Source organism: Vicugna pacos, chromosome 12, assembly GCF_048564905.1.
Source record: "Vicugna pacos chromosome 12, VicPac4, whole genome shotgun sequence".
Taxonomy (NCBI): domain Eukaryota; kingdom Metazoa; phylum Chordata; class Mammalia; order Artiodactyla; family Camelidae; genus Vicugna; species Vicugna pacos.
The window spans coordinates 29,365,020-29,388,061 of record NC_132998.1 but is presented as its reverse complement, the minus strand read 5'-3'; the positions used below and the strand labels follow the sequence as shown (position 1 = coordinate 29,388,061).

At 39.1% G+C, this 23,042-nt stretch overlaps 2 protein-coding genes across 26 annotated transcripts in view; both read right to left on the bottom strand.

Moving 5' to 3' along the window:
- The window catches only part of PAH (phenylalanine hydroxylase), a 361,485-nt gene that overhangs the window by 295,789 nt on the left and 42,654 nt on the right, over nt 1-23,042 (bottom strand). For 21 of the 25 annotated variants that reach the window (XM_072973140.1, XM_072973145.1, XM_072973143.1 and 18 more), the window contains exons 1-3: nt 13,539-13,628; nt 12,278-12,354; nt 9,570-9,685 (exon numbers count right to left, since the gene is read on the bottom strand). The exons of 1 other annotated variant lie outside the window; for it this stretch is intronic. The gene's annotated coding sequence lies outside the window, so the exon portion shown is untranslated. Of the gene's footprint in view, nt 1-5,622; nt 5,642-9,569; nt 9,686-12,277; nt 12,355-13,538; nt 13,629-23,042 lie in introns of those variants that run through there. 3 more of the 25 variants (XM_072973150.1, XM_072973153.1, XM_072973163.1) reach the window with 3 other exon arrangements.
- Nucleotides 9,899-23,042, bottom strand: part of C12H12orf42 (chromosome 12 C12orf42 homolog) — a 142,717-nt gene continuing 129,573 nt past the window's right edge. The window contains 4 exon segments of the mRNA XM_072972416.1: nt 9,899-9,978; nt 9,981-10,346; nt 13,539-13,662; nt 13,664-13,920. Coding sequence (XP_072828517.1) covers nt 9,899-9,978; nt 9,981-10,346; nt 13,539-13,662; nt 13,664-13,920 — 827 coding nt within the window.

The window sequence follows — 23,042 nt, the reverse complement described above, 5'->3', positions numbered from 1 at the left end:
CCCAGTTTAACTTACTGTTTCATTATTTGAAAATTGTAAGTACTTTTATCCATTATTTCAATATGCATTTAAATTTAATCTTGTGCTTTTTTTTTAATCTAAACCACAGATGCTGTATTTCATCATTTTCCACAGAGCATGGTACTTTGATTTTTCAGATGCTTTGTAAACCAGCTGCTATGTTAGATGTGGGACAGATCTTGCCTTTCTTTGACTTCTGCTTCATACTGCTTGTACTGTAAGATGCTTTCACTGTTTGTGAGAGCATCTTTAGATGGTTTCTGAAAGGTAGTTCAACATCTCAGCATTGCCATTAGCTATTTCTTACGTTAGCAGAATACAAAATCTGAAACTCCCTCTCTGTTAGTTCATTCTTCCTCTGCTTCTAGAATTTTCTTAGTACTAAGGAAAAACATAAATTAAAATAAAAAATTAAATCACTTATTACAGACAACAGGGTAATTTTATTTGGGAAACAATTCCCTCCTACCTTGGTTCAGCCTGTTCGTTTTAGTCATACTTGGGACAAGACGCTGGGCAACACCACATTTAATAGAAATACACAAAAGGCCTCCAGAGAAACCAACTGGGGAGTGTTAAGGTTCTATTTCCATATCTGTTTAGATATAGAACAGTTAGTGCCTGGAAGCCCCAGCTTTACTTCCTGAAGTAAGAGAAGTCCTCTAATTTGTCAAATAAAAACTTTCCCACATTTATACTAAAGCAGAAAAATCTGTGCATATCTAATTTACCATGACAAAAGGTGAAGAAGCGAAATGATTTAATTTAGGACTTCTAGTGTCTATTTTTGGTTTAGGCTAAATATTTTCTAACCAATATCACCAATTCTTAAGTTCTGGAAGTCAGACAGCATGTCCAATGACATATTAAGGAATCTTTCAGACAAGGGCAAAAGAGAAGCAAAAGTTAAATCTTACTTGCCTTTTGACTGGCCTTCCACATTTAGGAATTTACCATTGTAAAAACAATCAAGAGTCCATATTGGAACATGTGAAACAAAGCCATCATATTCTTTACAAAAATACTTGCTAATAGTGAACTCTGTAACTCACTGAAATGCCGCAAAATAATGGACTGGTGAATTTCATTATTATGGTGCAATGAAATTCTCTGTAGGTATTTGCAAATGTAATGAAGATCACTACTTATTGACATAGCAAAGATATTCACATAGGAGATAGGAGAAAAAATCAGTTTATAGAACAATGTATGCAGTGTGAGCTCATTTTTGGAAAAACAGTGCAAAAATGTAACATGCTAAGAAAAAAGGTAAAAGGATATGCTCCACAATGTAAACAGTGCTTGTTACTCAGTTGACGAGGCCACAGACAATTTTCACTTTTTCCACAATAGACAATGCATGTCAAGGTCTTAGCATAGTATCTGACATATGGAAGGTCTCCATATATGTCAGGTATTATTTGTATTAGGGTTTTAGCTCTATCAGCCATTGCCTCTGATGTCATTGTGTTTTGTCCCTCTCTAAGTAATATCTTTTTCTTTCCTTTTTTTTAATGATAATGACGAAACTATGCAAGAAGTGATTTCCATTTTGAGGGGAAAAAAAGGTTAAGGGGTTGGGGAGGTTAGGGAGAGGCTCCTGCACCAATGCCTGCCTTTCCATCTGGGTTACTGACATGCGTGCAAAGAGCCTAAAAAGAGAGGTGGAGGGAAAGCAAGAAGGAAGGCTTCATCACACTAAATGAAAAGCAAACAATATGCATATCAACATCCTGAGATGTACCACTCTGCTGGGAAAACCCAAGACAAAAGAATTATCGGACACAACAGTTCAAAGCATATTGCACCTGTCAACGCGTCTGTCATCTTCTATAGAAATGCACCATTCTAAGAGAGAAAAGACAAACTTTCGCAAAGTCACTCAGGAACAACAGCTTACTTTGTCTCCTTCCTCCAGCCAACTCCTCCATCTGAAAGCTATTTAGCTCCATGCTAAAGATTGCCTGGAAGGACCAGACAATAGGAAGGTCTCTTTCATTGTCAAGGACAGTTACACTTTGAAGATGACGCTCAAAAGAGGTTAAAATGGGTCAACAAGCAATTGTTGGGCCTATGCAAGGACATGTGAAGAGAACATTGTTAAAGTCACACACAAAAAAACTCTCAATCTCAAAGAATTCAACTTTAACCTAAAGGAGATGTGGGAAGGAAGGAACTAACATGCAATACTGATTTCACCCCAAAGAAGAATTAAGAGGGGAGGGGATCTACGCCTAAAAGGCTTAATTAATAGACAGTTTGAGGATGGTCTTTGCCATTCCAAACATCTACCCACACTGTGTATTAGAAAGATAAGCATCATTTAGGGCAAAGTGAGAAAAATGTGACTTATCTAAAAATGAAGCAAATGCAAGTGATGTTAACTCCATGCTGGCTATTACATTTGTTAAGAATTACATTTTCTGGATATGCTTTGGGAAATATGTGTGGCATTTAGTCAGATGATAGGTAAATGATTGGGGGTTGGTGTGTATATTTAAATAGTAGTTACTTCTTTGTGAAATTTCTTTGATATTCTTAAAAGGAAAAAATCTCAAAACCAGTCTGAGAAAAACTGATCTAAAGAGAAGCAAAAAGGCAAATCTGAGTCAGCCTATCTAGGTGCCTAGGTTTACAGCCTGACTCTGCCTTGTTCAGGCCACATGACCCTGGATGAATAACTTAACCTTAGCATTGTCGGTTTCCACCTGTGTAAGAGGGGATAACAACAGGCCAGCAGGAGTATTGGGGGGATTAAAGGAGAGACTGCATGCAGGAAAAATGAAAACTTCTGTCTATATGAAAACCCGTACATGGAAGTTTCTCACAGCACTATTCATAATAGCCAAACAGTGGAAACAATATCAATGGATAAACAAAATGTGGTAGAAATGAATTTAAAAAAATATGGTCTAGCCATGAAAAGCAATAAGATACTGACATGCTACAACATGGATGAATCTTGAAAAATTATATTAAGTGGAGGAATCCAGTCACAAAAGACTACATATATAATTCCACTCATTAAATGCCCAGAATAGGGAAATCCATAGAGATAGAAAGTAAATTAGTGATTGTTCAGGACTGGGGGGCAGGAGAAAGAGGGGAGAATAGAAAGGTGATAGCTAAAGGGTATAGGATTCTGTTTGAGTGGGTGAAATGTAAAATTTACTATGGTGATGCCTGCATATATCTGTGAGTCTACTGAAAACCAGTACATTGTATACTTTAAATGGATGATTTGCATAGGGTATGTGAATTATATCTCAATGAAACTGCTAAAATAAATCAATAAAAGAAACCAAGCAAGAGTGATGGACAAACCTTTGTGGCAAAAACAAAACAAAATATTTTTTAAAGGCAGGTGGAGAGATACTGTAATAAAGGAATCAGAACAGTGCTTGGCACACAGTAAGTACTCAGTAAACACTGACTATCAATATTATTTTTATGAGTAAATATAAATCGTTGTGAATAGCTTTGGAAAAGCTTTGGGAAAGAGTATTGCCATGTAGTCTGACTAATAGTAAGACTGAAATTTCCATTTTAATCTTAAAATATTCATCTTTAAAGATTTTAAGATTAAAGCTTATCCCTTGAAATCTGAAGACAAGCCATTCCTAAATAGTCTATTTAAAAGGTAAATTTCAAAATGAAATGCAGCTTTTTCTCTTCCTTAAAGGGTTTGCTATTTAAGTATATTAAATTATTCATGATTGTCAAATCTTCCTTACGCTTTAGAAATTGACTAGCCACCAAGTCAAATATGAGAACAGTGAGAAAGGTCACTCATTTTGACATACACTTACAATTGGATTCATTCTTTAAAAAAAACCTTTGGACTATTTTCCAAAGACCACACATATTATGCCTGGATTAAAAAAATAGCTGTTGTCAATTTTCAAAATCTCAAAACAATTCAAAAAGATAAAAATAAGGATTCATTCTCCTCTCCCAGAAGAACCCAACTCTTTTCTCCTCCCATGTGTCAACATGTATGTTCCTTTACAGATCTACAGGTATATTTCAATTTATAAAATAAATTACCCATGCGTTTTGCCTTGCTCAAATATTAATTACAAAGAAACTAATGAAATTAAAGCTTCAGGGCCCATATTTGCAAAAGCCCTCTACCTAACTACATTCAGAACTTTGTATTCTTTTCCTTAAAGAGACCCCCTCAAAATATATACACTCAGGCTCCACAAAAGTTTATCTGTCCCTGGTTGCTACGTCCTACACACCCATTACTTCGTCCTTTCAAAACCTACACTCCAAAATCAAGTTTAAATCCTGCCATGGGAAGCCTTCTACACTTACTACAATGCAAATTGACTTCCTCCTTCTCTAAGTCTTCGCTGCACTTACTAGACAACTTCAAAATCCTTTTGCCAAAATTCACCAGGTCAGTTAAGCTTGGGGACTTAAGTTTTTTGTATATTATTGTGTACAAACTATATATTATATAATGGTGCATAAATCATATATTATATAACACTATCCCATCAGGATTCCAAGTAATCCCCCATAATCAAATATATTAACACACCTTCGTCAAAATATATGAGCATTCACACTGAATAACATAAAAGCTATTAATAGCCTCACTTCAGTTTGGATGATAACTAACACTAAATGAGTTATAAAAGAACTTTCAGTTTTTGAGTTCTTGGATTTTAGAATTATGGCTAAAGGATTATAGAGCTGAACATTACTGTGTCATTATTTCATGTCTCACCAGCCAGGTTTTACTTGACCAAAATGGCTCTTCACCCTTGTATCCCCAGTGAAAAGTGTCTGGCATGTAAGTGGGTGTTCAAGACATCTGACAGGACGAATGAATGAAAGAATGAAGTCTTAAACTAGGTTGAGCTTGTCAAGGAGAAGGATTGGGCCCTTTTGAGTAGACATCTCTAACACCAAGGCTAGTGTCTGGCATGTGGTAAATACTCAACACATGCAGTTTGAGTTGCATCACACTTCTTAAATCTCTCACCATGACTACCTAGGATACTGATTCCAAAATCACTGACTTACAGAATAATCAGACTGATTTCCATAGAGGACGGAGAATACCAGTTGGAGGAGATGAAGAGCACAGTAGGAGAAGGAGCCTAGATATGGCAAAAATTTGTGGAAAAGGATCCATTCAGGAAATGGTATTTCACAAATACCTTGGACTGTGCAATAAAGATGCCCTACCCCTTAAGAATTCTGGAGCATTTTTCTTGATGACAGGCCTCCTTCTGACAAAAACCTCTTTCCCGGTTTCTACATCACTTAGAATCCTCAACATCACAGTTGTATTTACAAAAACAGTGCCTTGTTCCTCTCCTTGTCTGGGTAGTTTCAGATTTTTACAGATGGGCTAAAAGACTACACCCGCTGGTAGATACTGCCAACTGGCATTATGTAGGCTAAACTGAACTCTTAAATTGGAGGTTCTAAACGGAATATTTTGTTAATTTATCAATTATTTACTTTTTTTTTTTAATACATAATGACTGTGAGCATGGGTGCTGTAGGCAATCACGGCGCAAATTGCTTTGTCTCTGTGTGCCGGTTCCTCGTCAGTAAATGGGATCCTACTGTACTGCTTACCTCATAACGCTGTGACGGAGCTAAAGAATATAGAATAAAAACGCCTCTTTCTCTCGTCAGACAGGCCCCTTCTCTACGGAGAGGGACGCCTTCTCTTGGGACACGAATTCTTTTCTCTCTTCAGGGGGAACCCCTTGTCTTGCGAGCGATATCCCCCACTCTCGCGGGAAAAACCCCTTCTCTCGCAAGACTAACCCCTTCTCCTCTCGCGAGACTAACTCTTCCTTCTCTACTGAGAGGGACCTCCTTCTCCCGACAGTGGTAGGCCCTCCCCTCTCCTGAGGATAACACATACTCTTTCACCTGCAGGTCCCCATCTCTGGAGAGATTAACCCCTTTTCTCTGGCAAAAATAGCCCCCTTTTCCCTTGCGAGAGGAGCCTCATGTCTCTTGAGACTAACCCCTTCTTCTCTTCAGGAGGAACACCCCTCCCCTCTGCCCCCCCCAAAAAACTTCTGAGAGAGACATGGTCACCTGCACCACAAACAATGCTCACTGCAAGTGTAATGCAGTTGGCTCTGTAAGCCTTAAGGTAGCCCTGCATAACCGATGGTAATATTTATGCTGATTATTGTTGATATTAGTCCCAAAATGATTATTTGCATTTGCATTGTGATCTTGCTTTTCAAAACGCTTTGATTTGATGGCAGACTTTATCCCCAAAGAATCCTTTGCAGTAAACAAAATATGTTATCCCAATTTAACAGTGAAGAAACTACAGCTAAAGGGTGGAGTGACAGTATGTTCAGGTCACATTTACAGGAGTATATTCTTGGCTCTTCAGATGCACCTCAACCCCTTGCACCCGAGTGCTTCCTTCTCTCTCCCTCAACAACATCCCATCCCTTCCACAAGTCTGGCGTTGGTCAGCTCACATAACCTTGCAAAGTGCTGCCGTCTTTAGTAAAACCTCAAAACCACCTTCCCTGTCTTTAGTGTCTGAGACTTTGTTCACAGGGGTGATGTCACTTCAAACAAAAAGAACTAGATGATGATAAATCTCCGACCCCACTTTGCTCTTCAGAGTGTTCAAACATACCATATGCCATCCACCCACAATGATCCCCTTCCACTCTCCACTTTGTTAAAAGGAGGAGAGGGGATCTAAGTAGAGTTTCTATACCCACCTCACTTAGGCACCAATAGCATGGTATAAAAACTAATTTATATATGATCACTGTATAAGTCGAATACACACATATTCTTATGTATACATATACTAGCTCTAATGATATAATAATATAGTTTTATATACAAACAATATTGTATAATATAGTTTTTAAAACTTATGTATGTATAACTAGCTTGAATATATATAATTTAATATTACACTATAACAACAATTTATATGTAATTGTTAAATATAAAGCTTCTTCATCTGTGAAGTACAGGTAATGATAATAGTAAATACTTTGTGAAGCGGTTATGAGGACTAAATGAATTAATACATTCTAAATGCTTGGAACAGCCCGTAATATAACATAGACACTCAATAAATGTTATCTGCCATAAATATTATTTATTTTACATATTATAAAAGGATTTCTCACTTGTAAATATTATTCACCAAAGACTCTCTTAAATATTTTGCTTCTTCAATGCACTAATTTTTAAAATTTATCACTATCTGTTTTCCAATGCAACTTTCAGAAAAACATTTTTTCCCTAAAGTGACACATTATCTTCCTTAGAAGACTACTGTAGTATGTGTTAATAAATATACCCTAAGTCAAATCACATACCCCTGAGGAAAGAAAAGCAAGCTGTAATTTAGAACCCTAGTAACAATTATTTTATACCATAGGACCTCGTTCTAGTCCTTAGTCATAGTATTATAGACAAATACATATTATTAATTTCCTAAAACTGATTCATACTCAATTGTAACTGTTTAAATCAGCACTATTTTCAGAAATAACGACACTGGAAAAGACTTAACTATGTTTACCTCGGTGCATTTATGTCTAAGTTCTAGTGTCATTCAGAAAGACTTCAACACCTGTGGCCCATAACTCTGACAGTCAAAGCTGGAAATGCTCTTCATCCCTCACTATCTAAGCTATGGTCAAGGTTGGGCCAACGAATGTCCCAACCATGTGCACCCAAAATGAGGAAAAATAAGATAGCTTATTACATTTCTCCAAGGAAAATGGGCTCCTGGAGATATTTATGAAGAGCTGCTTTCCTTAGCTCTATTCTTACCTCACTTTTTAAAAAAGAAATCCTTACTTTGAACCTTACCAGTTTATATGGATTCTAGGATATTTAGAATAGGGTTTTAAGCAATGTTTTATCAACTGTGTTCCACAGGACACTAGAGCTGTAAGGTATTGATAGGCATTATATTTTTTAAATAAATATATGTGGACACACACACATACACACACATCACAGCTCCCTGATCACATAAAATTGGGAAACACTAGAGTTTAACTGATTTTTATGTCATGGGATATTTTGGGATCCTTAATATAGTACTATAACTCTTTCAGAGGGAGCATGGTGGCCACAGCTCTCAGATACACATATCTATAGTCTCCATTTCACAAAGCATCTAATTCTAGTGTTCCATAGAACACACTTTGGGAAACTGCTGTACAGTATGATGGACCATATAATTCATATCTTTTGCTTGTATCACTTTTCTCAATCTGAGCAGAATTGCTTCTGCTATTCAGTATTTTCAGTAAATTCACTATTTTATATTTCCACAGGTGAGGAAATTCATTTATTATATATCAAAAACATTGTCTACTCCTGGACTTGACCAGTACAAAATTTTGGTTAATTGTTTTATATCACTTAAATCAATGATTTCTTGACCTGAAAAAAAATCAATTGTGCTAACTCATAATTAAAATATCCCAGTATCAAAATTTTACATAAAGTTCATGATTGTGCCCACACACTTCTCCCCAGCCAAATGGCATGAAGTTGAACTTATGTTTATCACGTGAACTCTTGTGAGTAGATGCCATTATATCCTCAAGAAACCATAGCAGCTACCATTGATATATCCCCTTATATAAAACAGGCTAATAAATAAATCATAAAAATAAAAGCATTTTTATTATAAAGTCATATTAATCTGAAACAAGAGAAGCTCTAAAGTTTGGGGATATCTTTTTAAGTGCATTGAATGATGTTAAAAAAAAATCAAATTGTCCTCAAAGGATTAAACAGACTCCTAAATGTTAAGAAATTATTGGTTATAATATTTCATTCCTATTGAAACTTTGAGACTTAAATTTGGACTTTGGACATGAGGACAAGTCTTAAATGTAGGCATACGACATACAGTATACATATAGTAGTATATAGGCATTATATATATATTATATATAAATTGAACTGAAGGGTAAAGTGCAGTAGGATTTACAACCTCCATGTATCAATTTCTATGAATCCAAGCCTGTGGGAAAACTGCAAGAAACTTGAGTGTAAAACTGCACATGAATGTCTTGGTCACATTGATGTGTGTTTCTTCCTGAATGTTGAAAAAAATACTACTTTAAAAAGAAAACATAAACCAAAAAAAATTTTGATAAATCCATTTCCACATTGCCTCATAGTGAAAAGCTGTTATGTTTAACTGAAGCTAACCAAAATCAAAAATACTGCCCAAAACCACCAGTTTGATAAAATGTTCCCTAAGCTGTGCCAATGTTCCCTAGTACAAATCAGAAAATCCAGTACCTCTTTTGCATTAAACTTAGTTCCATGTATTTCACGGCCTCCAAAGAGGATCCAGCTTCAGGTTTCTGACATTAAAAAGCTTAATATAGCCTAAAGAACTCCCCTAGGCACATCAGGAGTAATCAAATTTCATGTTAACTATTAAATTACAGACATTCAATTATGTTTTCCAAACCTCTGTTTAGAGATTCAAAAGGCCCTTAGAAAACATCCTTAAACTAAAGCCCAAGTTGGCAAGTGAAACCGTTTACCTGCGAGAGCAAAACAAAGAGGGGTCCTGGCCATCCCTGCCAGCTCATTGCAAAGTGGCACGCGATGTACCCCATCCTCATTGTGAGGCACAAATTCTTCATGACACTGGGAGACACTGAAGAACAAAAATGCTATTAGAAATGCTTCAAAAGGAACATTTTTTGGCTGCGATAGAGACTTTCAACATTATTTATTAGGTTCAAAACTGCTGCACAGAAGCCTAACAATGGTTCTGTGGAAACCAGTACATCTGAGGCCCTTTCTGTTGTTCTGAGCAGGCATTGATTTGAAGATGGGCAGCACTCACGGAACAATTCCCTCGCAGCGGTCAATGTAAGTGAGCATTCACCCCCGGCCTAGGAGGGGCCTGTGAACAAACCGTATGGAACTGCTGGGGTGTGCGGGACAGGGGGAAGAGCAAACCTTGATTAACCTCTTTGAGGGGAGATGGGTGGGAGCACCCGCCAGCACAGGAAGGGGTGCTCTTGCCAGATTGCCATGGAGGGAGGCATCTGCCTCAGGCCCCCCTTTCCCCTGGGGATGAGGATGCTTGGGGAGCATCTCTGGTGCCATGGCAACTGCGCCTCTTCCAACTGTATTTCCTGGCACACCGGGGAGCCAGCTTTGGGAATCTGGGTTTGCCAGGGCGCCTCCTGTGGCTGCCATCCTCTCCTCCAGCTCAAGCTCTGAGGAACTCCTGGAGACCCTGGACACGGCAAAGGGGGTCTGGCTCCTCCTGCGGAGGTCCATGGCAGTGTGAGGCCTCAGGGTGAGGCCTGGAAGGCAAAGGAGAGCCAGGGTGGCATGGAAGTGTGTGGACTGTGCCAGCCCGCTGGGACTTAAATCTCTCTTAAACCTGATGTTTGAGAAATCAATGTTTGTAATCTGCTGAATGAAAAAAAATGTAAATCCCCTGACATCCTCACATGCTTCCCATATTTCTTTAAGAAAATAAAATGCTATCTATTCCTTTCTATTGTTTGAAAGCACCTTCTCCCCCAAAATAATTTTTACAGACTCCTCAGAAAATGTTTAATTTCAAGGATGACAGTTCAAAACTTCTAAAGAGAGGGAAACAGAAGAACTGGTGATGAAAATAAGGCCTCAAATTTGAAATTCAGGAAAAGTTTGCGAGTGGAAATTATTCAGTGGTGTTAGATACCATACAAAAACAAACAGATCCACCCAGGTAGGCTTACAACTGTAAATTTAAAAATCCAAGAGGCGATTATGTACTGAGTTTTATTAGGAATTTCAAACCAGGTGAAAATTAAACCAATCAGTGATTTAATCTGATGTTGAGACCACACAGCACATGAATAAACACTAATAATAGATCGGATTTTTTTGTTTCTTTGCCCAACCATGTAATCATTGTTTCATGTAAAAGATATATATGTATATCCACATCCATTTACACATATAAGTATGCATATATATAAAATGTTGATATGTATCATATATATAAAATCTTGACATTTTTACCAAAGAAATTCTGCCCACTGACCTACAAAATTAAAGTCTAATTCATCAGTAGTCAATTAAGGTAACTATGCTTTGAATCACTTTCTAAGCACTTTTAAAAGGCTTTGAATAGCATGGAGATGTCTGAAATATTTGGAACAACCCAAGGGATCACTGGAAAATTCAAAAAATATGTAAAAGATTTTAAATGCACACTGCCTTGCTAACGGTGAGTGTATCACTAGGTATTTCAGCTTAGCCCATCACACATGCTCCTACGCTTGGTATGTACTGGGCATCTCCCACTACACACAAACCAAGTTGAACTGAAAAATTTTTAGTGAGTCTGATTTCTCCAACGTGAGAATTATTTCCTGGAAATAAAGGTGGAATAGCATTTAAGGGTGGCCAGGAAAATAAAAGCTTTCAGGGAACCAATCCCATTGCTTTATGAAAACTAGATGCTTAATAACTATTTGGATTTCCAGCCTTGGCATATGATCCATTCACTGAAAGACGATTCCACCAGAGATCACAGATGTGGCTTTGGAATGTGGAGCAACAGAATACAGCATAGATGGAATATGCAGTCCTCTGTCTTGAGCTAAAGAATAGGAATTCCTTCCCTGAGTGTAATTCAATAATGATGCATTTTGTAACAAACTGTCTTAGAGGAACAGTGAGGTACAATGGAATAAATAGGCTTTGGGGGTGGACCATCATAGATTTAAATTGCAGAACATCACCTGGCCCAAGCCTCTTTGTCCTTACTTGAAATGTGAGGATTGTATTACCTACTTCACAGAGTTGCTAGTGGGATTAAATTTGCTCATTCATTTATTCATTATTTAATATTTGAGTGTTATGTGCCTGGCAGTATTCTGGGCATCAGGAGTATGTAAAGGAGTAAAGCTGCAATATCCCTGCACCTATGGACTTTGCTTTCTAGTTATGGGGAGAGGGAGTGGGAGGGGCAGAAGACCAATAGATAAGCAAATGACGAAATGTATAAGTATCAGCTAATCATAAATCTTAAGGAGAAAAAAAAAGTAGAAAAGGTTAGGGAAGCCTACCCATGTAGGTGACATTTCAATAAAGATATGAAGGAAGTAAAAAAAGCAAACTAGGTAAGTATCTGAGGAAAGAATATGATAAAATGTAAAACATCTAGTACATAGTAATTGCTCAGTACTCAAGAGCTATTCTTGCCATATTTGGAATCTTAATATAGGAATGCTCTCACCTGGAGTCAGAATGGAGGCTTGAATCCTGACTTCACCCCTAAAGTTACAGGATCTCAATGGGCCTCCAATTCTGCATCTAAACCATGGAAAAATAACAGTTCTTGTCTCAGAGGGTAGCCATGTGGACCATAATTGAAAATTAATGTTCAGATTTTAGCACACTGCCTTGGACATAAGACTCAAAAAGTGTTAACCAACCAGCATCTTCAACATTCATCAGCAAGCCCAGCCTTCCAGAAGTGTAGAATCTCTGACTCAGCACCTTTGGTTGAAAGTCTCCCAGCTCCTACTTTACCATTTACAGCCAAACCAGGACATTCTCCTCTAGTTCAAAGAAGGTTCCCTTTGTACTGTGTCAATATCTGTCTCTTCTATAGGCCAGTTCCAACAAACTGTACAAATATTTCCAGCAAAATCTACCCAAAAAGTAACAGGGAAGAAAGCTACAGAAAATTAGTCTAATTTTTTGTCTACATGACACTTCCTAGAATGTTTGGAGGTATGCATTGTTTCTTTACATTTTCTCTCCTGCAGTCAGACCATCAGCACCATAAACACCACCACCATCATCACAACCACCATTTACTCAGCCCTGCTATGTTCAGGGAATTTTATGTCAACCCCCTAATACCAACATCTCTTCAAAGTAGCGATTGTCAGTTAACAGAAAATACTATATTCAAGGAACATTTATGGGACTTGATCATGGCGACAAAATTCAAACAGGAGAAAGAAGAAATTTAAGCCCAAGTATTTCTGGTACTGAGCTCAGAATTCCCTCATTCCAAAGCTCATCCCTTCTGGTCCATCTTCTTACCTTTAAATTATTCCTCCTATTATCCAATTCTAAGATACATCATTTTTACATACATTATGCTGTGCTATGAATTCACAGCTTCCTTATCTGTAAAGTGGGGATAATAACATTATCTAAGAGTATTATATGATGATTTCATCAACTAATGTAGCATACTTAGCACAGTATCTGGCACAGGGTGAGAGCTTCATAAATGGGACCTGGGATGCAATACCCAAATCATCAAATCTTGTCATCAGCTCACACTTGTTCTCTCCTCCAATACAATACGTGGAAACAAGTATACTTCCATTAAAGATCGACAACTACAGTTCTTATAGAATGTTCTAGAATAGGACCTGCCATTGATTCAAATAATGCTGCTCTTTCTGTTGAAGTGAAAAACAAAATGTGACCAGTTGATAAGAGGGGAAAAGAGCTAGGAACCACAAAATGATACTTACCAGATGGGACAGACTCTCCCTTGGAATTGCGAGAGGGCTGAAGTCTCACATGCCTGTTGATGTGGGTGCCTGCAGCCTCTAGGTGCATAGGATTGGCTGAGTGGGCTTGAATAGGCTTTTTTTATTATTCGCTGTTCCAGGAAGGAATTGCTCCAGGCCTGCTTGGGTGCTTCTCTAGCTCCTATATTAATTTCTCGTTTAACAGTGAAGATCAACGGGATCTCTTTCCATTCACTGGATGGTGTGGGAGAAGGACTCACTCCCCTGAGGCTCTCTTTCTCAAAAGAAGCTACACTTACAGCTGGAGGCCTGGGGATACTATACTGGCGAGCACAGAGCAGTCTTCTACTTGCTATTGGAGTCTGAATCCTTTCTGGAAATACTGTAAAAGGTGAACACACTATTTTAAAGGATGGCACTTCAATATCACCTGCTAAATGAATGGTAGGAAGGATGAAATCAGGTAATACATGAATTTTTTGTCCATTTCATGTTTCTATCCTGAACAAACAAAATGAGAGAGAAGCCATGGACCCAGGTGCCTGAGTGCAAGAAGAGGAGGGAAAAGGTGTAGAAAGGGAGGGAAAAAGATGAAGATGCTTTTGTTGAGTTCAAGGTGTGTTGCAGGCATGGTGTGAAGTCATTTAGTCCTCTCAAGAATCTTAATTAACAAATATAATTATTATCTCCATTTTTTCAGGTCAAAAAGCTAGTTTGAGGCTTATGGGTTGAATTTATCCCCCAAAAAGGTATGTTGCAATCCTAATCTTCTGTCCCTGTGGCATGACCTTGTTTGGAAATAGTGTCCCTGTAGCTGCCATCAAGTTAAGGCAAGGTTGTTAGGGTGGGGCATTAATCCAATATGACTAGTGCCCTTATAATGAGGAAAAACAGACACAAAGGAAGAAAGTCACGTGATGACAGAGGCAGAGAGCAGAGTGAGGTGTCTACAAGCCAAGGTACACCAAGGACTGCAGCGTCCACCAGAAACTAAGAGAAAGGCATGAAATTGATTCTCCCTTAGAAACTCTAAATGGTGCCAATCTTGCTGACACCTGGATTTCTGACTTCTGCTCCAGGACTGTGAGCAAACAATTTCATTTTAAGCCATCTAGTTTGCAGTTCTTTGTCATGACAGTTCTTGGAAATTAATATACTCACAATTGTTCCAACTCACACATGTCCCAGAATAATGATTAACAGCAGCCCTTTCCACTAAAGAAAAAGTGTTCAGACGTGGAGGGTAGAAAAGAGGAAAAAACGTAGGTGGGACTATATGGAATCACGGGGAGAAAGGTAGTCGGTATCTTGAGTTCCCCTGTGTGGAAGAAAGTGTGCCAATGCACCAGCTAATAACAAGACTCCTATTCCTTGTGCTCAGGATTAAGTCAAGTGGCAAAGAGGATGCTGGCCATATTAGGTACCAGGACACCCTACTCCTGAACCACAACTCTGCCCCACAGATAATAAAAATGAAAGAAGGGGCCAAGTAGGAGCACCCTGGGAGTATATGTCCCATCAGAAAGAGTAAGCCACTTACTTCTCAGATGGTCTCTTATTGCCCTGAAAGAATGTGGGTCCAGTGAAGCCAGATTTTTTTCTGGATTTTCAGGAGAAGCAGACGTATGTCTTTTATAGACGTAAAAACTTCTGATTTGTAAATGTTGGTAACTCCCACAATTAAAAAAATACATATGGTAGGGACTCCACAAATATCTGCTCTCTGAATTACCATAGGCCACCAGTGTACATCTTTGGCCTATGGTCAGCCCTACAGAAGTCACACCATCATTTACCTCCTTTACTATTGCCATCATCTCAGAACCTGATTTTCTAAATATTCTGCTTGGAACTGTGGGGATGCATTTGCAAGCTCTGTGTATAAGTACATCACAGAGTTCTAGAAGTCTGATCCACTTCCAACACTGAGCTTTTCACTTTAATCTTAATTGAGTACTCCTTTTCATCATAAAGCCTAGAATATGAAATGGCAGAGAAGTGTATCAGTCTTTCCCAAATGCAGAGAAACTTCTATAATCTTTCAAAACAGTAGCACTGGGGCTCTTGATCCCAAAGGAAAATCCACACCCCTAGAACGAGTGGCATTTGATCTGCACCCATTCTGTTGTTCAAATTTCAAGAACAGGTGTAAGGCTGAAGGCATTTTACACACACTCACATCCCAGAAGTTCTGTGTTGCAAGAGACCTTAACGGTCATCTGAGGCTGACCCTCACCACCCTCATCATCCACCTCTATTTAAATACTTCCAGAGGCCTGAATCTCATTACCTCTGTCAGAGACTTCACGGCTTATCAGAAGAGTGAATAAGTAACTTTGTATTCTCTATATAAAAGGATAGATAGATATTCTACATAGTGAATAATTATCAAAGCCACCTTAGGTGATGTTGAGATAGGTGGTGACTGATGGTTAGTTATTCAACCAATTTTTATTGAGCTCCTACCATTAACCAGGTACTACAACAATGACAAAATGTTACTCAGGTCAAAAGAATTGATCATTTTTAGGTTAAACTGATCAGCTTAGTTTTGGCAAAATGGACCTCAGCACAGCAACCCAGAGCCTCCCAATGTCACAGACTCCTGCACGAATTTCAGGTTTCCTCTGTGATACAACTACCAAGTTGCCTGAGTCAAACAGAACAACCAGTGATTTGGGCTTTAAAAAATCAGAGACTGTTGTTAGACACGGAAGGGCCTTTTGCAATCTCTAATAGCATCCGGCATGCATTAAAAAATACAGGTACGTGATCCTGGGCCCCAATCTCTGTAGTCTGTAAGCCTCCCAGGGATTATAATGAGTAATCAGGGAGCCACTGGTCTAACTCACTCAGCAGAGGTTTCATGTACTGTTTTAAACTGCATTCAGTCTAAACATCTATGAACAAGCTAGAGCCATGACATCAGGGTTATCTTTCTCCTCTGAGGATGATCTCCCTGTGAACAGTCTTCATTTCTGACACCAGCATTATCTGCCAGTTTGCAATCTGTATATTCCTTTTCATCTCATTTGCTTTCCCACCAGTGACCCTGCTTGAGCCAGACCACAATCCTTCAACTTACCCACTCTACTGAGGAGGAAAGTGAGGTCAGAGAGTAAGCGTCTGTCCACACCACTGGTGGTGTGGCACCTGAGAAGCTGGGGTTGGGACCCAGGTCCTAGATTGTGAAGGGGTTTTGTTTTGCTACTGCGCCATCGATGCCAGCAGTGCCAGAAGAAACACATGACTACTGTGAACTGGGCTTGATGCAGGAAGGGGTGCAAATAATCACAAGAACAGCTGGCAAACAGTGGGCACTGGCTGACCTACTGCCATGCCTTAGCCCACAGTCAGTGCTATCAGTCTGACTTCTACTGTACAGAAGAAGAAAGGGCACTTCAGGCTGGGTACTCTGGCCGTGGCCCAGTGACTGAAGTCAACTCCCATGAGAGCCCACATTCTAACTCCACCCTCAGGTGCTCGCTCACTCACTGATATAAGGGCCCAACTTTCCTCAGCTACTGAGGCACCCTCATTTTTTGGTGTTTCTCATCTTAAAAAATTCTGACATTCAAGTTTGACAAGTTCTTTCAATGAGTAGGCAACTCTGCCTCTCATTTTGCAGCCCAGGTCTTCTATCTGTTTCTAATTCCTTTTGAGATAATATTGTGGCAGACAGGAGATTTCAAGGTACAAGAAGATAAACCTCAGAGCTGAATGTGTTTCACAGAAACAATTTATCTTTCTCTCGGGCTGCAAAGTAGCTCATGATAAATCATGAGAGATGCTGATTTATTCCTTTTCTATTCATTAGAAAAAGACAAATATGGTAACCTTAGCACATTCAGCCCCTCAGGGCTCCCAGGAAGCATGATGGTGCACCTCACCACACCTGCTCCCAGCAGCTCCCCTCAATGTATAAACTCTATGCATTTGTATCCCCACCTTGTCTCTTCTGCTCTCTCAGGCTTTTAACGCTAGCATGTTCATGTTATGAAAAGACAAGAAGCAACCATCCTAGAAGGAAAAACGAAACCCAGAGACAATTTCCCAAAGCTCATTTTGCCCTTAACTGTAGGCACAAATAGAGGTTGAAGCTAATTGACTTCATTTCCTGCATATATAAAATCAAACTAAATCCTAAACAGGACTTTAATTAACACTAATAACTCCAATGATATATACTTTTAAAGGATTCTTAGACCACATAATGGAATTTAATGCCCCATCACACTCACCACTTCTAGCTGCAGAGTGAGTTTTTAAGTTAATGGGGTTGAGTCCATGGAAGGAGTCTGGAACACCTCAACCCCTAAACAGTGGTAGAGCCTAGAGGCCAAGTGTATGGGCTCTGAGCCCAGACTTCCTGGATCAAATCTTTGTTTTACCTCTTCCTGGCTGTGCTACCGAGGTCAAGCTATTTAAGTGCTCCATGCCTCAGTTTTCCCATGCATCAAATGGCAATAATGATCATACCTAACACCCAGGGTTGAGATGCAGATTAAACGAGTTAATAAATAAGAGCTTAGAGCTGTGTGTGGTGGACAGGAAGTACTCAGTAAGCCTTAGCAGCTCTCATCACTGCTGCTGTTGTTGAAAATATTCCTTCCTCTCTCTCCCTCTATGCTCCTGAATGGCCTCTTTCAGCAATAGGGATTCAAGTGGAAAACAGTATCTTTTCCATACATCCAGCCTCATTTCATTCATTCCTGCATTCAGAAAATATTTATCAAATGCCTACTATGTGCCTTGCTCTGTATTTGGCCCTGGGATATGACAAAATAAGGCAACATGGTCCCTGGCCTTATGGAGCTTGCAATCTATGGAGAAAGATAACAAAAACTGGTCACAACTAAGTGATTACAAATTGTAGTGAATGGTATCAAGGGAAAAAACAAGGCACTGAGACAGAGAAATGTGGGTGGAGAACTATGAAGGTAACATTTAACGTGAGACTGCCCCGAAGGCTGAAAAGGAGGTAGTTGTACAGGAGTGGGAGAAAAAGCATTCCAGCATGACAAGGACTGAGATATGTTCTCAAGACTGCTAGTCCCAGTGGCTGAATGGAGGTGAAAAAAAGGCAAGGTCCGAAGGTGGCACAACGTGTGACAGAAAGCTACTAAAGGCTTCACAAAGATGAGCAGTGACAGCTGCAGTTACCCATGAAAAAACTCTCTAAGGAAAACAGGCAGAAGGGGATGAGTGTAGAAGCCAGTCAGAAGGCAGTTAGCAGTCAGCTACATGAGCAGTGGTGGCCACTTGGATGTGCATGGGAGTTTCGTACAGTGGTTGAGACCTAGACAGTCTGGGCTTGGCTTTCCTCATCTGTAAAATGGGGTCATTGCTGATACAGGTGCTAGGGAGAAAACATGAAATGGACTTCCAGTTTTAGCTCCACCATGGAAAGAGCTTGGAACTCGACAGTCCTATTTTTCCAACAAGGAAGAGCTGAACAAAGTGAAAAACAACTTTTCTCAGACCCATCAGAGGACTGAGTTGGCAGGGCAAAAGGCCACCCCAACATCTGGAGAGATAGGCATCCAAAGAGTCAAACCGAGATCTGTTTACCTGGAGTAGAAGCCTCTGGAACCGTGCACTGGCAGGCATGTTTAAATGGCAATTTTAATGAATTGCTGGAGGCAAGGGATAGGCTAGCTTGAGAGTGAGAAAATCCTGAAGACTGCAGGGCGAGGTGGTTCCTACACTTCAGTGGATTTTGCATAAAAGAACTCCACTAGTCTCTCAACGTGAGAGTCTGAGAAAGATCCCTTCAGAGTCCTGGTACAGGGAAGAGAAGAATCGTCACAGTACAATATGCCCAGAGCACCCTCTAGAACAAAGGCATGTCAGAGCCTTACTGCAACTGAGGGGAGGTCATCTTTCCCACTCCGGTCTCTTTAGCCTTCTTGTCTCACCTAAGGGGGAGTAAAAAAGCTAAGAAATAGTTGTGAAGGTCACACCACAGACAAAGACCCATTAAAAGACTGAGATTAATTATATGATTATAGAATGTTTCCCCTCCCCAACACCACCTTGTCATCACACCAACAGGTGTCCAGTATAATAACAGTAGATTTCAGCTGAAAGAGCAGCAAGATATAGATTCTCTTTCAGGAAGAGAAGTCAAAGAAGCCCAAAGTCTGGAGGGAGGACAAAAGTGAGGACACTGGAGAAATGAGAAGCCCCTGGTACCTACAGCTACAACATACATTAAATACAGCCCAACCACCTAGCCAGACTGACACAAAAACCCATATCAAAGATATGTTTACACCAGTTCCTATTAACTGATACATCATGCTTGGCTTTCAACAAAAAGTTATGAGGCATGTCAAAAGGTAAGAAAAAAAAACCAATCTGAAGAGACAAAGCAAGCATAAGAACCAGACTCAGCTATAACACAGACTTCAGAATTATTAGAGAAGGAATTTCATATACTATGATTAATAGGCAAAGGGCCCTAAATAGAGAAAGCAGACAACACGAAAGAACAGATGAGTAAGGTAAGCAGAGAGATGGACACTCTAAGAGTCAAAAAGAAATGCTACACAATCTCACTTATATGTGGAATCTAAAAACGTTGAAAACATAGAAGCAGAGAGTAGAACAGGAGTTACCAGGGGCGGGGAGGTGGGGGAAATGAAGGGATGCTGATCAGAGGGTACAAAGCTGCCATTACGGCAGATGAGTAAGTCTAGGGATCTAACTTCCAGTATGACAACTATAGTTAATAATACTGTATTAAACACTGGAAATTTGCTAGAGTAGATCTAAGGTGCTCTTATCACACACACCAAATGAGGAGATGACATGTTAATTAGTTTGACTGTAGTCATCATTTCACTGTACATATGTGTATCAAGTCATCATGTTGTACACTTCAAACACACAATTTTTATTAAAAATAACATCCCCAAATGCTGCAAATGCTGCAAATACAAACCACTAGCAGAAATGAAGAATATCCTTGATGAGCTAATCAGTAGACTGAACATGGCCAAGCAAAGAATCAGTGAGCATGAAGACAGGTTGACAAAAACTCTTAAACCATGGAGGAGGGGGAAGAACAAAACATACAAGACCTCTGGGACAATTTTATGAGACATAACATACACATCATAGTTGGAATACCAGTAGAAGAAAGAGAAAATGGACAGAAGAAATCTTTGAAGTAACAATAGCTGAGAACTTTCCAAACCATATATTCAGGTAGCTCAGAGAACACTAAGCAAGATAAATGCAAACAAACTACAAAACAAAACACACACTACATCTAGGCACAGCATATTAAAACTGCCGAAAACCAAACACACAAAAGAAAATCTGGAAAGATCCCGGGGGGCTGAAAGAGGAGCGGGGAACCCTTTTTAGTAAGTGTTTAATAAGTTTAATAAGAATAAGAATTAAAGAGGATTGTTTGTCAGCATTATAGCTTACCCTTCTCCATGTCTACCTCATCATCCTCCATCCTCCCTTTCTGCCAGCTTGTCTGGGGTAACCCCTTCTTTTCCCTTGGGAATTAGTCCACATTGCTACATTCACCATAATCACCCATTCCAGCTCTAGTGTCTTGACCCCTAACAAGGATGGCAAACAGCTTTCATCTCAAACACCAGTACCCCTTGCAGTAAAAATTTTTTAAAGACAAATTCCATGGCTATGCCTCAGTTCATGCAGAAATTATCGATGTCTACCATAGATGTGGGAGAATGAAGTGCCTCAAGAGGGACAGGCACTTGTCGTACCTCAGGTACTCTGCTAAGTATGAGGTTGCCTTCCCTGCTTTCTAAGGGAGGGATGTTCCATCTCCAGATATCAGTCAACACCTCCCTTCCTCTATAAAAGGACCCACGGAGTCAGCATCTCACCACCCATCAAAAGGTAACTCAAGAGCATTCAGAAGCACTCCCCCCATAACACCTCTTCCCCATGACACTGCCTGCCTTATTCAGTTGTACTTAAGTCACAGAAAATCTCCAGCCCAGGGACATAGATGTGTATTGAAATGTTCTGTTTCTAAACTTACTGGCTACACCACAAACTGCTTCAAACATGAGGTATAATTTGAGAGCCACTGCATTTGGGTTTCAGTGGATTCATTGAATGAATGTCTGCAGGCCTTGATTTCCTCATTTATGGCAGAATCAAAATAATCTCTAAAACATTCTCCAGCCTTTAACTTCTAAAAATATACAGACAGCTCCTACAACTCAATAACAAAAAAACAAACAACCCCATCAAAAAATGGGCAGATGACCTAAACAGACATTTATCCAATGAAGACATATAGATGGCCAAGAGGCACATGAAAAGATGCTCAATATCACTAAATCAGAGAAATGCAAATCAAAACTACAATGAGGTATCACCTCACACCAGTCAGAATGGCAGTCATTAAAAAGTCTACAAATAATAAATGCTGGAAAGGGGTGGAGAAAAAGGAACCCTCCTACACTGTTGCTTGGAATGTAAATTGGTGCAGCCACTACGGACAACAGTATGGAGTTTCCTTAAAAAACTAAACATAGACTTACCAAATGACCCAGCAATCTGACTCCTGGGCATATATCTTGAGAAAACTAATTCAAAAACATCTATGCACCCAATTTCACAGCAGCACTATTTACAATAGCCAAGACATGAAAACAACCTAAATGTCCATCGACAAATGAATGGATGAAGAGAATGTGGTGTATATATATGTACACCACAGGACAAATATCACATGATACCACTTACATGTCGAATCTAAAAAAAGGACACTAATGAACTTATTTACAAAACTGAAAGAGACTCACAGACATAGAAAACAAACTTATGGTTACTGGGGGGAAGAGGGGTGGGTAGAGACAAGGGATAAATTGGGAATTTGGGATTTGCACATACTAACTACTATATATAAAATAATGAACAACAGGGTCTTACTGTATAGCACAGGGAACTATATTCAATACCTTGTAATAGCCTATAATGGAAAAGAATATGAAAAGGAATACATATGTATATATGTATAAATTAATCACTATGCTGTACACCAGAAATTAACACATTGTAATTTGACTATATTTCATTAAAAAAAGAATAAAATAAAATGCCATTTGCAGCAACATGGAAGGACCTAGAGATTATCATACTAAGTGAAGTAAGTCAGACAAAGACACATATCACATATCACTTATATATGGAATCTAAAAATATAAGACAAATGAACTCATTTACTAAGCAGAAACAGGCTCACAGACATAGAAAACAAACTTATGGCTACCAAAGGGGAAGGAAATGGAGGAGGGATAAATTCAGAGTTTTAGATTAGCACATACAAACTACCATATATAAAACAGATAAACAACAAGGCCCTATGGTATAGCACAGGGAAGTATATTCAATACCTTGTAATATACAATTAAAAAGAATATATATATATATATATATATATATATATATATATACACACACACACACATACACACACATATATATGTGTGTGTGTGTGACTGAATC